The 18,345-nt window shown below is 39.3% G+C and overlaps 3 protein-coding genes across 3 annotated transcripts; all 3 read left to right on the top strand.

Annotated features, from left to right (window-relative positions):
- Positions 1-3,478: 3,478 nt before the first annotated feature.
- slc18a3a (solute carrier family 18 member 3a) lies at positions 3,479-6,221 on the top strand. Its single transcript, XM_067421244.1, has one exon. It carries the CDS (start codon positions 4,128-4,130, stop codon positions 5,667-5,669), a length of 1,542 nt encoding a protein of 513 aa, XP_067277345.1. The 5' UTR covers positions 3,479-4,127; the 3' UTR covers positions 5,670-6,221.
- A 707-nt stretch (positions 6,222-6,928) lies between these two features.
- Positions 6,929-16,694, top strand: chata (choline O-acetyltransferase a). The gene is made up of 15 exons (XM_067421880.1): positions 6,929-7,125; positions 7,437-7,526; positions 7,925-8,116; positions 8,241-8,359; positions 9,036-9,089; positions 9,173-9,353; positions 9,495-9,672; positions 9,864-10,033; positions 10,108-10,208; positions 10,479-10,607; positions 12,426-12,548; positions 12,638-12,776; positions 12,930-12,992; positions 13,126-13,263; positions 13,396-16,694. Exons 2-15 carry the CDS (start codon positions 7,500-7,502, stop codon positions 13,672-13,674), a joined length of 1,893 nt encoding a protein of 630 aa, XP_067277981.1. The 5' UTR covers positions 6,929-7,125; positions 7,437-7,499; the 3' UTR covers positions 13,675-16,694.
- A 507-nt stretch (positions 16,695-17,201) lies between these two features.
- Positions 17,202-18,318, top strand: c17h10orf53 (chromosome 17 C10orf53 homolog). The gene is made up of 3 exons (XM_067421512.1): positions 17,202-17,507; positions 17,653-17,772; positions 17,853-18,318. Exons 1-3 carry the CDS (start codon positions 17,414-17,416, stop codon positions 17,915-17,917), a joined length of 279 nt encoding a protein of 92 aa, XP_067277613.1. The 5' UTR covers positions 17,202-17,413; the 3' UTR covers positions 17,918-18,318.
- The last annotated feature ends 27 nt before the right edge of the window (positions 18,319-18,345 follow it).

The raw sequence follows: 18,345 nt of genomic DNA, 5'->3' as shown, positions 1-18,345 counted from the left end.
GCAAAGGCTCAGCCAATGATCACCTCCAGGATGATCAAAGACAGTCTGGAGTTACCTGTAAGTACTGTGACAGTTAGAAGACGTCTGTGTGAAGCTAATCTATTTTCAAGAATCCCCCGCAAAGTCCCTCTGTTAAAAAAAAGGCATGTGCAGAAGAGGTTACAATTTGCCAAAGAACACATCAACTGGCCTAAAGAGAAATGGAGGAACATTTTGTGGACTGATGAGAGTAAAATTGTTCTTTTTGGGTCCAAGGGCCACAGGCAGTTTGTGAGACGACCCCCAAACTCTGAATTCAAGCCACAGTACACAGTGAAGACAGTGAAGCATGGAGGTGCAAGCATCATGATATGGGCATGTTTCTCCTACTAGGGTGTTGGGCCTATTTATCGCATACCAGGGATCATGGATCAGTTTGCATATGTTAAAATACTTGAAGAGGTCATGTTGCCCTATGCTGAAGAGGACATGCCCTTGAAACGGTTGTTTCAACAAGACAATGACCCAAAACACACTAGTAAACGGGCAAAGTCTTGGTTCCAAACCAACAAAATTAATGTTATGGAGTGGCCAGCCCAATCTCCAGACCTTAATTCAATTGAGAACTTGTGGGGTGATATCAAAAATGCTGTTGCTGAAGCAAAACCAAGAAATGTGAATGAATTGTGGAATGTTGTTAAAGAATCATGGAGTGAAATAACAGCTGAGAGGTGCCACAAGTTGGTTGACTCCATGCCACACAGATGTCAAGCAGTTTTAAAAAACTGTGGTCATACAACTAAATATTAGTTTAGTGATTCACAGGATTGCTAAATCCCAGGAAAAAAAAATGTTTGTACAAAATAGTTTTGAGTTTGTACAGTCAAAGGTAGACACTGCTATTTTTTTGAACACACCCCTTTCAACTAATTGCCCAATTGCACAGCCTTAAGAGCGTGCATATCATGAATGCTGGGTCTCATTTGTTTTCTGACAATCTACTGAACCTACTGGTAACTTGTTTGCCACGTAACAATAAAAAAATATACTAAAAACCTTGATTATTCTGGTTAGTCACATTGTACTGCTATTATTTTGAACAAGACTGTATATATAAACACACACAGAGATACAGATCAGGCATAACATTATGACTAATATTTTGTTGGTCCAATTTTTACTGCCAAAACAGCCCTGACCCATCGAGGCATGGACTTCATTAGCAGCAGATTCTTTAAGTCCTGTAAATTGTGAGGTGTGGCCTCCATGGATCCGACTTGTTTGTTCACCACATTCGGAATTTGGAGCCCAAGTCAACACCTTAAACTCTTTGTTGTCCTCCTCAAATCATTACTGAACAGTTTTTGCTTTGTGGCAGGACGCAGGTCCTTGCTGTAGAGGCCACAGCGACCAGGGAAAACCGTTTCCATGAAAGGGTGTACATGCTCTGCAACAATGCTTACAGGTAGGTGGTACGTGTCAAAGTAACATCCACATAGATGGCAGGACCCAAGGTTTCCCAGCAGAACATTGCCCAAAGCATCACACTGCCTCCGCCGGCTTGTCTTCTTCTCATAGTGCATCCTGGTGCCATATGTGTTCCCCAGGTAAGTGATGCATACTCAGCCGGTCATCCTCGAGATGTAAAAGAAAACGTGACTCATCAGACCAGGCCACCTTCTTCCATTGAGCCGTGGTCCAGTTCTGATGCTCACATGCCCACTGTTAGCGCATACGGTGGAAGACAGGGGTCAGCATGGGCACTCTGACTGGTCTGCAGCTATGCAGCCCCATAAACAAACTGCCAATGCACTGTGTATTCTGACACCTTTCTATCAGAACCAGCATTAACTTCTTGAGCATTTTGAGCTACAGTAGCTCGTCTGTTTGATCGGACCACACGGGCCGGCCTTCGCTCCCCATGTGCATCAGTGAGCCTTGTCCGTCCATGATCCTGTCGCCGGGTTCACCACTGTTCATTCCTCGGACCACTTTGGATAGATACTGACCACTGCAGTTTGGGAACACCAAACAAGAGCTGCAGTTTTGGAGATGCTCTGGGCAAGTCGTCTAGCCATCACAATTTAACCCTTGTCAAACTCACTCAAATCCTTACGCTTGGCCATCTGTCCTGCTTCTAAGTTCTAACACATCAACTTTGAGGACAAAATGCTTAATATATCCCACCCACTAACAGGTGCACTGACGAAGGGATAATCAGTGTTATTCACTTAACAGTCATAATGTTATGCCTAATCGGTGTACATGTATGTGTGTGCTGCTATGGCCATCTTGTGGTAAAAGTTAAGTATAGCATTATTTAATTACCTAATTGTTGCTTTTTATGCAGCTTATTCCCCTTTATTTGTCTCATAATGCCACTAATAACACACCAAGTTTGTTTTTTAGAGGATATATCCGATATTTCATATTTAGCTAATTTCCTTACTTACATAAAAAGGGTATTAAGCAATATTTAGGTTTCATTGTTACATTTTTATAAATTGCTAACAAGAACAACACCAGGCTATCTCTAGCAGCTCTTAGTTAGTTTTTCTTTTGTTTAGCTATCTGTCTGCAACTTCAAGAGTTTCTGTTAAACTTTAGATCCATCAACCAACAAGTGTCTGTGAATTTTTTTTTTTTTTTTTTTTTTTTTTTTTTTTTTAAATCAGCACGTCCAGTCCAGATTCACTATTTTGCACACTTATCCAAGTTTGATCGGTTGCACTACATCAAACAAACCACCAGATGTCACGAACACCCAATTATTGTTCTTCGCCAGGCAGAAAACTCTAAACTGAGCTCGACGGCGGGTTTGCACAGCAGATGGCGTTACATCACTAAAATCACAGTTCATGAGCAAACATTACATCCCTGTCAGTCAACTGCAAGGAAAAACAAATCTTTAAAAATGACAATGCTTATTCCTGTCACAGGAACCTTGAAAGCTTCCGGACAAATCTTCACAGTTTATCGCTGAAGCTGATCAATCTTTGCTGTAAAGGATGAGGAGCTGTCCAGCCGGCGGCGGTGCTGAAACGCAATAAACTGCACTGACTACACGGAGATTTGTAACCATGTTTTTAAAAAAAAAAATGCATTTCAGAAATGTTCATTTCGTGTTTGTGCACTAATAATAAAAAACGTGATCAAACTAATTAAACCCATTTTAACCTTGCATGGTTTAATAACATGGCAATTATTCCACTTAGGTGTAGGGGGTAGATTACACATTATGTGCGTAATTTTACTTTTCAATATTTTCTTTCTGTCAAACAGAAATCTAAAACCTCTCATATTTGAAATGAAAGCAAATCACGGTCGAGGAATAGAAGGAGCGAGAGCACAGAACACTTTATTAGAGTATCTTTTCAAGGTCTGTTTATGAAAACAAATGAGAGCGCGGGCGGCGATCAATAAGCGAGTGAGTGAGTCCTTACTGAGCAACTTAAATAATACTTGAAGGCATCTTCCTCGCAGTCAGCATATCTGCCGAGCTCGGTGACTTAAAGTGTGTGGTCCTAAGCAGTTATAGAAGCTCGCTCAATATTTGGAAGTTATAAAGCAAAGCACAACTTGGCGTTACTGGGTAGAGGCTTGACGTGTTAAATGAGCATAAAAGACCCAGCTGGTTGGGGAACCACTTGAGGGGGTAGCAAACAGTGCGTCACATCCTTGGGAAAAAAAGAAGAGCGATTCCAATGGAATCAACATGTAAGCGCATCTGCATTGGGTGGCATCAATAAGAAGACAGCTGAGGAGAAATGATGACATTGAGCTACAGGTGAAATCAAATATTCATGCTCATTCGGGCTCCGCGCGTTTTACTATAATGCCAGTGTAAATAAGGGGGGAAAACAAGAAGGCGGATTTTTTATTTATTTTTTTGACCTGACTGTGAGTTTTTAACTTGGCGTCCTCACCCGAATACGATGAAACAACACTGCCTGACAGCAGTCGCGAGGGAGGAAATGCACGCGCAACGAAGGACTGAAAGGTAAAGCAGGAAAAGTTGGTCCGCGCGCCGAGGCTTCACTATTCAAGGAGTGCTGGACAAGCCAATGTGCGAGGACTTTTTTGTGGAAGAAAAGCACAGTGCAGAAGAGAGTTAGAGTCTTTTGCTTATACCGACCAAAGTGTGGATCATGGCTACGGAGGAATCGGGTGGCTTGGCGCAAACCGCCGCCGTTAAACTATCGGAGATGGGGGAACGAACTAAACAGTTGGGAACTGCGATCCAAGACCCGGAGCGACAAAGAAGGATTATTCTAGTCATCGTATGTGTGGCACTTCTGCTAGACAATATGCTTTACATGGTCATCGTGCCAATTGTGCCAGATTACTTAGCGCACTTAGAGAGCGAATCAGAGCGGGCGCATGTAACGAGTAATTCTTCAATCAACAGCACGCAAAACGAGAACTTCGACTTGCAGATCGGCGTGCTTTTTGCCTCAAAAGCCATTCTGCAGCTCATGGTCAATCCTCTGACCGGAACTTTCATAGACCGAGTCGGCTATGACATCCCACTTTTAATTGGACTCAGTATCATGTTTGTCTCGACGTGCATTTTTGCCTTTGCAGAGAACTACGCGACTCTGTTCGTCGCGCGCAGTCTGCAAGGGCTCGGCTCGGCGTTCGCAGACACTTCAGGAATTGCCATGATCGCGGACAAGTACACGGAGGAGCCAGAGAGAAGTCGCGCGCTGGGCATTGCCCTCGCCTTCATCTCGTTCGGAAGCCTGGCGGCGCCACCGTTCGGAGGGGTGCTCTACGAGTTCGCGGGCAAACGCGTCCCGTTCATTGTGCTCGCCTGTATATGTTTGGCAGATGGTATACTATGCCTGACTGTCCTCAAGCCCTTTTCCAGTAGGACTAGAGAGAATATGCCGATTGGCACCCCAATTTACAAACTAATGATTGATCCCTACATAGCAGTTGTGGCAGGAGCTCTGACCACATGTAACATCCCCCTTGCATTTCTGGAGCCCACTATTGCTAACTGGATGGAGGAGACCATGGATTCATCCCAGTGGGAGATTGGGCTCACCTGGCTACCTGCCTTTTTCCCTCACATATTAGGTGTTTACCTCACTGTCAAGCTGGCAGCACAGTATCCACACTTGCAGTGGTTTTATGGGGCACTTGGTATGGTTATCATTGGTGCCAGCTCTTGTATTGTGCCCGCTTGCAAAAACTTTGAGCAACTGATAATCCCCCTGTGTGGCATTTGTTTCGGTATTGCACTGGTTGACACAGCTTTATTACCCACACTTGCTTTTCTCGTAGATGTCCGTCACGTGTCTGTGTATGGTAGTGTATACGCTATTGCAGACATCTCCTACTGTGTTGCCTATGCGCTGGGTCCCATCGTGGCCGGTAAAATAGTGCACGATCTAGGTTTTGTGCAACTTAATCTGGGCATGGGTCTGGCGAACGTGCTTTACGCGCCGGCCCTGCTTTTGCTGCGCAACGTGTGCTACATGAAACCATCTCACTCTGAGAGAAACATGTTACTGGAGGAGGGAGCCACAGGTCTGTACGACACGATCAGAATGGAGGAACGCCAAAGAAAGAAGCACGGCTACAGTTCGTCCGGTAACTGTGTGCCCATCGACGAGAACGGGACATTTGCAGGACAATCAAAGTCATTCTCTGAAGAGGAGACGTCTGAGCTAGAATACATATAGTCCGAGTCTTCTGTCCTGGTTCATCTGTCACGATCCTATTTAAACACCTCTGCTGAATATAAATGTTTTTCATTCACTCATTTAAATGTTACTCATTGTCCGGAGCAAAACTATTGGTTTACGGCATACAATCTAAAATGATTTACTGAAATGATGAGATCAATATTTTTCTCCAATACAAGAAATGTAAAAAATAATATCAAGTAAAAAAACAATAATTGTATAGTATTCCGCTGTATTAAGTTGTATTCAGGGATATAAATATGGTGCAAACATATTAAACATGAAGACGCGTGTGTACGTATTAAATGGGCCTTCGTTGAAGTTATTCCGCAGAATTTGTGCTGTTACAAATAATATGCAAAATTTCACCTGACACCTTCATAGGAAAAAAAAAAAAGACGGAACTGGTGTGAATCCTGCCTTTTCAGTGTCTGTTTCAAGTATTAAATGTTTAGGGTGTATTTCTGGAATGCGTTACTGTATATTATGGAATAGCTTATAATGGTGTACATATGTGCATATCAAATGTACATAATTAAAAGAAAATCTGTGAGACGCCCTGTTGTGCCGTGTATCTGTGACTCCTTTCATATTGCATCTACACGTTCAGATTTACATATTTACATTGAAATTTGAGTTCATTTCGTCTTGGTTTACATTTTTTCTTATAAAAGACAATCATTAATTAATTACAGTTAGAAAACATAAAACAGTGCAAAATATATGTAGTCTATACATTTGCGTTTATTTGTATAAAAGAGCAAAAAACGAAAAATTAACGAAAATATAAATATGCTGACATAACACGCATGAATAGGACATAATTATAAATAGCTACTACGCTTAATATAGGCTATAATGAAAAATAATGTTTTTTTTTTTTTTTAAACTGTTCTTCCGATTCTTTACACCCTCAGAATGGATTCATAAATATAAAGAGATTAACCAAAATAGACGTTTCATGGTGGGAAATGTATACGAGGCTTTTTGCAAAACAGAAGTAAATCGAACCAATTTATTTAAAAGAAAGGAAAAAAACAACTGCTTATGGTGCAAGAAGGTCTATAAAAAGACTCCCCACTTTTCGTTTTAATTAAATTATCGAGCGCGTTCGCGTGAGGACATTTTTTCCTCTCCGAGAATTGGAAAGGTGGTCATAAATTTCGTTCAAGGACTTTACTTAAAGTAAGCATGAGGTGGGCTGGCAGATGCGGCATCGAGCGAATGGAGTTTAGTGGGAGGAGTCTGGGAAAGGTACCGCTCCTTCAGCATCTTTCCTAAGGAGCATCCTAAGAGGCTCCCGACTTGCAATGAATGGGATGCAAGTATGCGCCTGAAACAAGTTAACAGAAACCATCAACGGCACTTTCCTCTTAATAAAACACGTCGGGACTATGAATCTGGATAAACCCTTTGAGATACCCGGGGACTCGACTAAGAGTAAGACATTTTGGTGAGTGTTTGTTTTAAATTGACACTTTTGAGAATGCAGAAGAACGTTTTATTTTAGTATAATATGCTTACAGAATCCTCCACAAACAAGGACTAAATGGATCTTAAAAAGCTATTTAAAAAAACAAAAAACTTTCTACTTCATTTACATACAATTCAAATTAATTTTGAATAATTTAAGGTTGCTAACAGCCTTGTCTAACATGTGGCTGTTGGGAAAAAACAGATAGCTCAGTTAATGGATAGTTATATTTATTATAACAAAACTATTTGCAATGCAAGCTTTCTCTCATACCTGTACGTCTGTTCCAGAGGGAACTGGGAAAAGTGTCAGAGGATTTTCATCTTTCTTCATTGAATTCTTCAACTTTGAGGATGCCGGTTTTAAAGGGAGATCCAAGTGTAAGCAAAATACTAATATTTCTTTATTTTAAAAAATGTTTGCATTATGCGGCTCAACTAAACAATGTCTTTCAATCATTCTCTTTTAACAATGGTTACAAACTGACATGGAAATCTACAATATTGACAATACGGTGCTGAATATTATGCAATTACAGCAGAAGTAATATTGTTGTACACAGGCCAAAAATATGTATATATAATACTTGTCAGGGATCACTTGGAGCATGAAAGATTTACTAGGACTCTATCAAGGCTAATTAGACAAGCGACTCATTAGCTTAAGAGCAAATATTATAAGATCAAGAAAACAAATGCTACTTGAGCAGAAGCTGTTCCTGACGCTCAAATACAAATGAATGAATCTCAATAAAGCTCTGATCATGATCTCAAATTAGGGCCTTCCGAAGCTCCCAGTGCCGCCTTTGCAGCAAACACTGGACATGTACCTGAAGTGCACGAGTCACCTCATACCAGAGGAGCAGTTCCGAAAGACAAAGGCTATTGTGGAGAAATTTGGAGCACCCGGTGGGATGGGAGAATTTCTTCAGAAAAAGTTACTGGAGAGAAGCGATCATAAGGCCAATTGGGTAAGGACTGCAGTATCCACTTAGAAACAAAGAGGCTTTGCTGTAAACGACGTGTGCAGACACATTCTAAATATTGTTTTAAAGTTCTTTATATGCTCATAATCTCTCTCGATCATTGTCTAAGGTGTATGACTACTGGCTCGAAGACATGTATTTAAACAACAGATTAGCACTACCTGTCAACTCCAGTCCTGTTATGGTCTTCCCTAAGCAGAACTTCAAGGGTCAAAGTGACGTCCTCAGGTAGAGGAACAGGACATTTTTATTCCAGTAAACTGAGATGAAAGTGAAGCCACTGTGTGTCTTCTAAAGCTATGGCCACTTTCCTCGATAACAGTTTATTTAAATGGAAATGCAATGTCAGCATAAGTTAATGTTTGTGTAAAGCTGTCAGGTCTGTAACCTGCACGATCCCATCATCCAAATGTGTAGCTCTAGCTCCATATGGCTGTGTAATTGAGGGGCTCATTAACTCAAATTTAATTTCTCATTCAGCATTCACAGATTAGTAAGTGTGTAAACCAAATGTACTTTCCACCCAAACTCGAGGTTGTAAGACTTCTATTTTAGGCTTAAGAAAAAGTTTCCTATAGTTTTTCTATTTTGTATTAAAAGATAGATATAAGTAGTTTCATAATGTTAAGCATTAGTCTCTTGGATAATATAAAATGAACTAATGACTTTGTTAATAGACCCAAATTGATGAAGTGCCATTTAAATAAAACAATACCATTGCATTTCTAAATGTGAATGTGCTTTCTTTTATGAAATGTTATATTTAGAAGGTTTAGGGTTGGCCCGATTTTTAAGAAATGCATACATTTATTCAGTTAGGATGCATTAAATTGAAAAAAAAAAAAAAGTTTTACAATATTACCGGTAGTGTATTTATAAACTCTTGCATATTTTTTCTCAACAGATATGCTGCCCATCTCATTTCTGGCATATTAGAGTATAAATCGCTTATTGATGGGTACGTTTTACTCCTTGTTTTCACATGTAATCACAGTAACTTGTATTAGTATTGTGAACATGAGTGTATGCCGCTTGTTGCAGACGTGCCCTCCCTGTAGACTACGCTCGTGGGCAGCTGGCCGGGACGCCCCTATGTATGGATCAGTACAACAAGGTCTTCACCTCCTACCGTCTGCCAGGGCCAAAAACCGACACTTTAGTGGCTCAGAAGAGTACGGTTATGCCTGAGCCCGAACATATAATAGTGGCTTGTAAGAATCAGGTAGGTATTACTTCACCTGGTACTGTTTCTGTTTTATATGGTTATGCTTTTCTTTCTTATTATGTTCAATTTCGTCTCAAAAAGTCACAAGCAATCTGTGAAGACAAGCATTTGATGCTGTTTTCTGCCATGCGTTTTCAGTTTTTTGTTCTCGATGTGGTTATAAACTTCCGTCGACTGAATGAAAAAGACCTTTACACTCAGCTGGAGCGCATCAGAAAGATGGCAGACATTGAAGAGGAGCGTCTGCCTCCCATCGGTCTGCTCACATCAGACGGCAGAACACAGTGGGCCGAGGCTCGCAGCGTACTGATCAAAGGTCAGACATCATTTATCCTCAGCTATACCAGCTGCATCTGTTACTAGACCTGCAATTTGACATCCAAGCATTAAAAAAAATGAAACAACTTGTGAGAGAGCTGCTAAAAATCCCCCTGATAAAACGAGAAATTCTGTACAGGTTAATGGAATTCAAACATATAAAATGTAATGCTTCTCAATCGGGTGCAGATTCTACCAACAGGGACTCGCTAGACATGATTGAACGCTGTCTGTGTCTGGTGTGTTTGGACGAGCCGTCTGGCATTGAACTGAATGATACCAACCGAGCTTCGCTGATGCTCCATGGAGGGGGCACGGACAAAAACGGGGGCAACCGCTGGTACGACAAGCCCATGCAGGTAGAAAGCCCACAGTCGGATCTAAATTGACCAAGATGATGAATTCTAAAATTAAACTACTGTAATGATTTCAGTTTGTGATAGGTGCCGATGGATGCTGCGGTGTTGTATGTGAACACTCCCCGTTTGAGGGAATAGTGCTCGTGCAATGTACAGAGTATCTGCTGAGATACATGTAAGTCAAATTATTGTTTTATTTATAGCACTTCATTTCAAAGGAACTCTTTTGATTATTCAGAATGCACTGTTGGTCTGGCAAATTCAACGAATACATCCACTTCTGAAAGCATCTGTAATTTCCTTGTGCTTATTCTCACTAGCACAGTAGTATTTGCCAAAGACTCAAAACTCTAATGAGACGACTTGAGATATATACCCATAGCCTGAGAATAGCAACTAGCCAATGAAGACGCAATGTGATGGACTGGACTTGTTTCTCTCGCAGGAGGGGAAGCCCTTCTAAGCTGGTGAGAGCGGCCAGCATGAGTGAGCTTCCTGCCCCCAGACGACTGCGCTGGAAATGCTCGGCAGATATCCAAACGTTCCTCACGGCCTCAGCAGAAAAATTACAGAAGTAAGTCGATAAAACAGGTGATACACCAGGGTAGCAAGTTCTATACAATCTAATACCATTCTGATGGCTTGCCATTTAATAATTACACTAGACTTTGTTTATACTATAAAAGCATATACTCTAGAACATTTTCATTTCATTTCTAAATGTTACTCTCCTTTCTTGCCGTATACATACTTTCCAGAATTAAAAACGTTTACTTTGTGTCTTTCTGGAGAGTTTTTCTCACTATAGTCCACTTTGTCTTGCTCACTGGGGTTCTTAATGCAGTACTTAAGCTGCTTACATACATTTATTCTGAAAGTTGTTTATAAAGATATTTTTTAATTGAAAATGCTCTTCTTCAGGTTTATACATCCAACAATAAGTATAGCCAATTTAAAGGGTTAGTTCACCCAAAAATGAAAATTCTGTCTTTAATTACTCACCCTCATGTCATTCGACACCTGTAAGACCAAATGAAGATATTTGTGTTGAAATCCGATGACTCAGAAAGGCCTTCATTGACACCAATGTCATTTCCTCACTCAAGACCCATAAAAGGCACTAAAGACGTTGTTACAAAGCCCATCTCACTACGAGAATAGTTTTTGTGCGGAAAAAAAAACTAAATAACAACTTATATAGAGATGGGGCGATTTCAAAACAAAGCTTCGAACCGTTATGAATCAGCGTACCGATTCATGATTCGGATCGCGTGTGAAACTGCCAAACTGCTGAAATCACGTGACTTTGACGATCCGAATCATGAATTCATACACTGATTCATAAGCGTTCAAAGCTTTGTTTTGAAATTGGCCCATCACTATATAAGTCGTTATTTAGTTGTCGTTTTTTCGCACAGATGTCTTTAAAACCTTTTATGGGTCTCTGGAGGCCTTTCTGAGCCATCAGATGTCAACAACAAAAAAATATCTTAATTTGTGTTCCGAAGATGAACGGAGGTCTTACGGGTGTCGAACGACATGAGGGTTAGTAATTAATGACAGAATTTTCATTTTTGGGTGAAATAACCCTTTAAGTTTGGAAACAATAGGTTGTATTTATAATGTCACACTTGCTTGCAGTCCAACAGTTTAAATGTTTTTTTCATACATACAACTATATAGATGGATTTTAGGAAGGGGGTCCCTCATAAAAGATACATCATATTTGGGGGTCCTTGGCATCATAAAGTTTGAAAACCCCAGATTTAGAAGACCTCGAATTTAAATATTCTTTAGGATGACAGGCATTTAAAAGTGATTTAGTTTATTTCACTTACAAATAAATACTTTTAAATAAATAACATTTGATGTTATTAACATTTGAAAAAGTGTGTAAAATACAAGAAATGTTTGACATTTTAGGGTTTCACACATAAGTACATTGTTTAAAAGTGTGGAGTCAGTAAGATTTTTAGTTTGAAAGAAATGAACGTATTTATTTAGGATGTATTCAACTGATCATAAGATTTCCATTTATATACAATAAATGCTATTCTTATTGTTACTGTTCTGTACTATCACAAATTTATGCAAAAGTAGCATGTTTTCCATGAAAATATTAAGCAGCACAATTGTTGTCTAAATTGATAATAATAAGAAATGTTTCCTGAGCACCAAATCTGCATATTAGAACGATTTTTAATGAGACACTGAACACTGCTGCTGAACATTTAGCTTTGCCCTCTCATAAATTACATAAAATAACTTATAAATTACATTTTAAAATATAAAAAAATTAGAAAACGTTTTAAATTGTAATATTTTACAATATAACTGTTTTTATTGCAGCCTTAGTGAGCATACAAGACTTTCAAACTGTTAATTTTCACAGGCTTGCAAGAAATCTGGACATGAATGTCATCAAATTCACTGGTTATGGCAAAGAGTTCATCAAGAGACAGAAAATGAGCCCTGATGCTTATGTTCAAGTTGCCCTCCAGTTTGCATTTTACAGGTCAGTCTTCTCTATAATTTAAGATATATTAGTACTATAGAGTGAAAGATTTATATCTGAAGATTTAGGTCTTTTCCTTTTGCATTCAGATGTCATGGACATCTAGTGCCCACCTATGAAAGTGCATCAATACGGCGCTTTCAAGAGGGACGAGTTGACAACATTCGCTCCTCCACACCAGAGGCCTTAGCATTTGTGAAAGCTATGGCCAATAGCTCCAAAATCACTGTACGTAATTTCGTTTGTTTGCATTGCACTTCATTCAAACTGCCCTGCATTTCATGCAAATGTCAACTCATTTGTAGTCAATGCTGTGTGGATTGTAATGACAGTAACAGCTTTGCAATGAATAATAACTCATGTCTTCCTTTATTCATTTAGGATGCTGAGAAAATGGAGATGCTTTGGACCGCCATTAAAGCCCAAACCAATTATACAATTCTAGTAAGTGAAAGGGACAGCTGAATTTGCATTACACAATCTGTCAGTTAGACATGTTTAACTGTGATTATCAAACTGCGATTGTCATACAGCCTGCTCTACAATAAAACATTGCTTTTCCACTATGTGGAAACAGGCAATCACTGGGATGGCAATAGACAATCACTTGCTGGGGCTGCGAGAGATTGCCAAGGAGCTACAACTCGAAAAGCCAGAGCTGTTTTCTGATGCAACCTATGCCACCAGCATCCAGTTTATTCTCTCTACAAGCCAGGTTCACTTTGAAATAATGAGAGTTAGACCTCAAATGGATTTGTGATTTATAGTGTGCATGCAATCTCTTTATTTCAAAAATCTCAGAATCTCAATTGTAAAAAAACCCCAAAAAACGCTTGTCTTTACATAGGTTCCTACCACTGAGGAGATGTTCTGCTGCTATGGTCCTGTTGTCCCTAACGGCTACGGAGCCTGCTACAATCCTCAGACAGACCACATCATCTTCTGCGTGTCAAGCTTCCATGACAGTGCTGAGACCAGCTCGGATTTGTTTGTGAAGACTCTTGAGGGATGTCTGAAGGAAATGCAGGATCTATGCCGAAAAAGCAACACTGAAGCTAAACCAGCTGATTCCACAGAAAGGAGGGAGGGAACTCCCAAGGTAATGAAGAATGGAAGCAAGTCATAGCAAGAAGCCATGTTTAAATCGCATGGAAGATGCAGGAAGTAACCACTGTGACTATACAAAGAGTGAACATTTTCAGGGGGAAATCATAGTCTCAAAAATATAGCAAGGCTCACAGCAAGTCAAAGTAGGCATTCCTCTTTGGGTATTTCGTATATATTGTCAAATATTATGGCCAACAAAAGCAGTATAGAGATGCAATGGAACTGTAGTCGCTTTACAATAGTACTAAGTATATCTATTTAAGTGTTTTGCATTATTTTGGCCAATAAAGATTAAAAAAGGAGAAGATGAAGCTTAGATTCACAGTAACCCCTGACTTCAAAATATGAACTAGCTGAGGTTGGTCTCCTTGGCCACATTTACACTGCATGTTTCAAGTGCCCCAATTCCGATTTTCCCTCTCACGTGGCACAGATCGGATATGACGTCAACATGTAAGCAGGAAAAAAATGCATGAATTGCGATATCTTCAGATCGGATTCAGGCCTCACTCATATGTGGTAATAAATCCAATATGATTCGAAATACGTGCATTTGCGTCTGACATGTAAGAGGTCCAATCGGATATTCCCCAGTAAATGCGAGTCGTACGTCATTGAAAAAGGGATGGAGACGAATGACGTCAAGTGGACACCTCAGGTGGACACGAACTATGATCACATGACACTAATGGCGTGATGGAAGATGAAGGCAATGCTTTTCTGACCTTTAAAGATACTGCGGAAAGCAAAACATTGAGTAATCATTTCGTTTGCATCCATTGCGCCCATTGCATGTCATGCAGTTTTACTTCCTTTTCAGAGTCAGAGCGTCTTGTGCTGTTTCGCTAGTGTATAAGTGTAAATCCAAATATCGAATACGGGTCGCTTTTAAAAGATGACGTAAGCGGGTATTTATAGTCACCAAATCGGAATTGTGCATCAAGACCTACAGTGTAAATGCAGCCTAAGAATCCTAGCCAGGATTTTTAGTCCGTCTAAGGGACGACTGTCTAAGAAAAAGCTCACACTACAGGACTGTAAGACTACCTGAATTGCTGTGCTGTTCACATTAACAAGGAACTTTCGTCGTCTTGTCATAGCCGTGTGAATATGCAACACAACATTAATGAGGTGAACAAGACATTTGATCAAGAGGCAGTCCCGACCAACAGTGAAATAAGTTCTCACATAAATTCACAAGAGAAATTTCACGTAAGTGTTTATGAGATTTTTTCCGTTTATACCATCTGCACTGTGATTGGCTGGATTAGTTCCACTTTGTCGCTACATTGCACACACTACAAGATCACGTGGCGATAATATCAAACAGTTTTGAAAATTTTGCAGTGTCTGTGACTGCTCGAGACAGGCTCTCCTACGCAACGGGCACCATTTTGTCTGCGATCCGGGGATTTGTCGCAGACCTTGGAAGTCTGTCTGCAACAGAAAAATCCAGCCAAAAGTCATGTAGTGTGAGCTTGCCTCAAGAGTATAGTTGATAATGTCAAAGGCAGCATTAAAGGGATAATCCACTAAAAAAAAATGTATTCGGTAATCATAACATGTTGTTCTAAATATTTATGCTCTTCTTTCTTCTGTGGAACACAAAAGAAGATATTTTAAAGAATGTTGTTTTTGTCCAAAACAAAACTGACTTGGTGCTTGCCGTCGGAAAACAGACTGGAATTCTCAATGATGCTGCCTTTGAGATCATGTAGGTCTTCTTGTTTAGTATGCATATGAATATTGTGATACGATAGCCTATAGCTGTTTACAATCTATACCAGATTATTTTTTAATGGTCATGTCAGAGTCACCATACCTTACGGTTAGAAATGCCGTCAAGATACAGTACTCTGAATAACGACTCTGTGGAACAAGACCAGAAGCTGCTATTTACCTTTATCTTTGTGAGTCTTACATTCATATTTCAAATTTGTTTGATGTATGTCAAATCAAAGATCTATCTGTTAAAAAATAAATTAAAAAATGTATAAGTATATTTTGGGTCTGCAGAATACAAACAAAATGCCGGTACCAGGCATTATAATTTATACTGTATGGTATTATAGCTTTCAAGTGTGTTGTGGGTTAATTGTTCTATAAATTAAATTCTCAATGGGCCATATTCTGAAATGCACAGTCTGAGCTCCTAAAAAAAACAAGCCAGTGTGCATAAATGTTTAAAGAATATCATCCATTGCGAACCAGCATGTTGCATGACCATTGTTATGTGGGTCTATTCTGTGTGTGGGGTTGTCTTAATGGATTTCCAATGCAATAATTGTGACAGGGATCCCCCCAATGCAATAGCAGAAACAAATAGTTTCTAGTACAGTGGCAAATGCTTTTTTAAAGTACAATCATCATTGTTTGTGACAATGTGTTAAATTATGTCTGAAAATGACACTGACACGTTGCACAGTCAGTCTATACGGTATATTAAACAAAAAAGATCAATATTTGATGTTTGTCTAATGTACACTATGTTTTTATATTGTGAAATTCTGTTGAACACTGTTTTTTTAATGTGTGTAATTTAATTTGTATACCCTATGTTTTGAACCAGTCATGATAGTAATTGTAAAGTAGATCTAAAAAAATCTAAAACAGTGATGCCTTGAGAAATGTATTTTAGCACTTTATAACTAGATCAAATATGTACTGTAGTAAATAGCTTAGCTATTAAACCACTCAATCATGTTATACTAGATTATAGAGAATATATATACTGCATATATAGAGAAATTATAGCCTTAGTATTGGTATTAGAGTATGTTAGTTGCACATCTTGACCTCATGTTGAACATACATGAGGATGAGGAAACAGGATGAATACATGAAGAGGAAAACAGCAAATATGTGAAAGTAAAGATGTATCAGAATGTATTTTGTTAAACTGGTGGTGGAGTGCTTAAACTGTGATGTTCTGTGAGATATTTATTTTTATAGCCTAAGTTGGAGTTTTCAAAATAAATTGTCTATTTATCAAATATCACTGTATTCTAATGATGCTATAAAATACTAATCAAAGCCAACGATGTGTGCACTGAGTATTTAATTCCACTAACCATGAATGAAATATAGTTAATTCTGGCAGGTTTAAAGCATAGGATAGAAGTATTCTACATTTTCATTAAGACGTGCAAACTGCAATGATTTGGGCCAAGTGGGTTACTTTAAAATGGGTCATATAAAGTGGTTTTATTCAATAGTCTTTTTGAGATAACAAACGTGAATTATATTGGGTTTATAATGTAACCCTTTAAACAAAAAGGAATGGGCTTAGCATATAACCGGCTTGATACATCACCCATATAAAGCCGCTTTTCACCCCGAGTAACGGAACGTTTGACACTTAAAATTTTGAAGCGTGGTTATGCAGCTTTTTACCCGGGGTTATAAAACCCTGCCCTGAACTCCGTTACTGTTATAGACGCTTAGCAACCGATAACCAATAGCGTGCCTCGAGTCATTCACGGACTGTCACGAAAACGCACATAAACGGTAGTTTCAGCGTTTTTGAACTAACGTTATATGGGAAATTTCGAGAAGTGTGAACCGTAACATCGCATTTACCTGGTTGTGTGTACAATGACCCAAAGTTATTTGTGAAAAGCCTTTTTGTGTACGTTATCTTGCTGCTTCCAGTGCTCCCAACTGGTTACTATGGAGAGTTGTACACAAACTACAACAGCTTTGCGCATTGTGCTGCTTAAATTATAGATTTGAGTAGTGATTTATTATAATTAACTGTTATGCCTACTAATTCAGTGGTAACCGTACGGTATGGTCCATATGAGTCGTGTGGTATTGTCGAGCACAAAACATTTCGCCTGGACGGTTTACAAGGTAATCTTTAAACAGTTTTTGTTTGTCAACAGCTTTGAATAAGTTTCATTCATTTGTTACGGGTATAGCTACGTAGTTTGTAATAACAATACTATTCTAATCTGGCGTCAATATATGGTCCCTTAAACTTTTCCCCTACTTCTAGCTGCCCTAAAAGCCGATGGCCACCAGTGTGTCCTCGAGAAAACAGATGACTGGAATATGGTTGAGCTCATTGTCAATGGAGAGTGCGTCTACACATCCAACATTACTGACCTTGAGTTTGGTAATTACGTCAGCATTTGGGAACCTCTGATTTCTGAAAGATAAGAGATGTAATCATGAAGTTTTCCTCTTTGCTCATAGGCGGTGATGGAAGACTTGATCCCCGGTGTCTGGAGGCCACTGACGCAGTGAGGAACGCGTACTGAACGACGTTCCACGTGTTCGAAATGGAGCATAGCCTACTTCTTACTGAATACTGCGCAGTCTACTTAAAATAATTGAGCAATAGCTTACTTGTGCAGAACGGTGTAGCTACTGCATATTATGTTAGTAAGTGGCATTTTTCAGAATAAAATAAGGTTATAAAGTAGCTGTTTAATAAATACTCTATATGCCAAATAAACCAAATGGCGTTTTCCAACAGTAAACCAGTAGTAGTTTTCTCCATAATAAGGACCTAACTTATATATTTGTCACGAGATGACCTTTGCTCAGTTCAGCACATCTAAGTCAGAAAATTAGCATATTGTGCACATACACTGCAGCAATTGTAAAGTATACTATTTCAAACATAGCCAAAGTCTTTAAATCTAGTGAGCTAACTAACTAGATATTAGCTTTTTTTAATGCATGT

This window comes from Pseudorasbora parva, chromosome 17, assembly GCF_024679245.1.
Source record: "Pseudorasbora parva isolate DD20220531a chromosome 17, ASM2467924v1, whole genome shotgun sequence".
NCBI lineage: Eukaryota > Metazoa > Chordata > Actinopteri > Cypriniformes > Gobionidae > Pseudorasbora > Pseudorasbora parva.
This window is presented reverse-complemented; position numbering and strand designations above follow the sequence as displayed.

Coding starts and splice junctions, on each gene's coding strand:
- slc18a3a (XM_067421244.1), top strand. CDS start 4,128: ATGGCTACGGAGGAATCGGGTGGCTTGGCGCAAACCGCCGCCGTTAAA.
- chata (XM_067421880.1), top strand. CDS start 7,500: ATGCCGGTTTTAAAGGGAGATCCAAGT. Junction 10,608..12,425: donor TCAGCAGAAAAATTACAGAA/GTAAGTCGATAA, acceptor TAATTTTCACAG/GCTTGCAAGAAATCTGGACA. Junction 12,993..13,125: donor AAACCAATTATACAATTCTA/GTAAGTGAAAGG, acceptor ATGTGGAAACAG/GCAATCACTGGGATGGCAAT.
- c17h10orf53 (XM_067421512.1), top strand. CDS start 17,414: ATGCCTACTAATTCAGTGGTAACCGTACGGTATGGTCCATATGAGTCG. Junction 17,508..17,652: donor TCGCCTGGACGGTTTACAAG/GTAATCTTTAAA, acceptor CCCTACTTCTAG/CTGCCCTAAAAGCCGATGGC. Junction 17,773..17,852: donor CATTACTGACCTTGAGTTTG/GTAATTACGTCA, acceptor CTTTGCTCATAG/GCGGTGATGGAAGACTTGAT.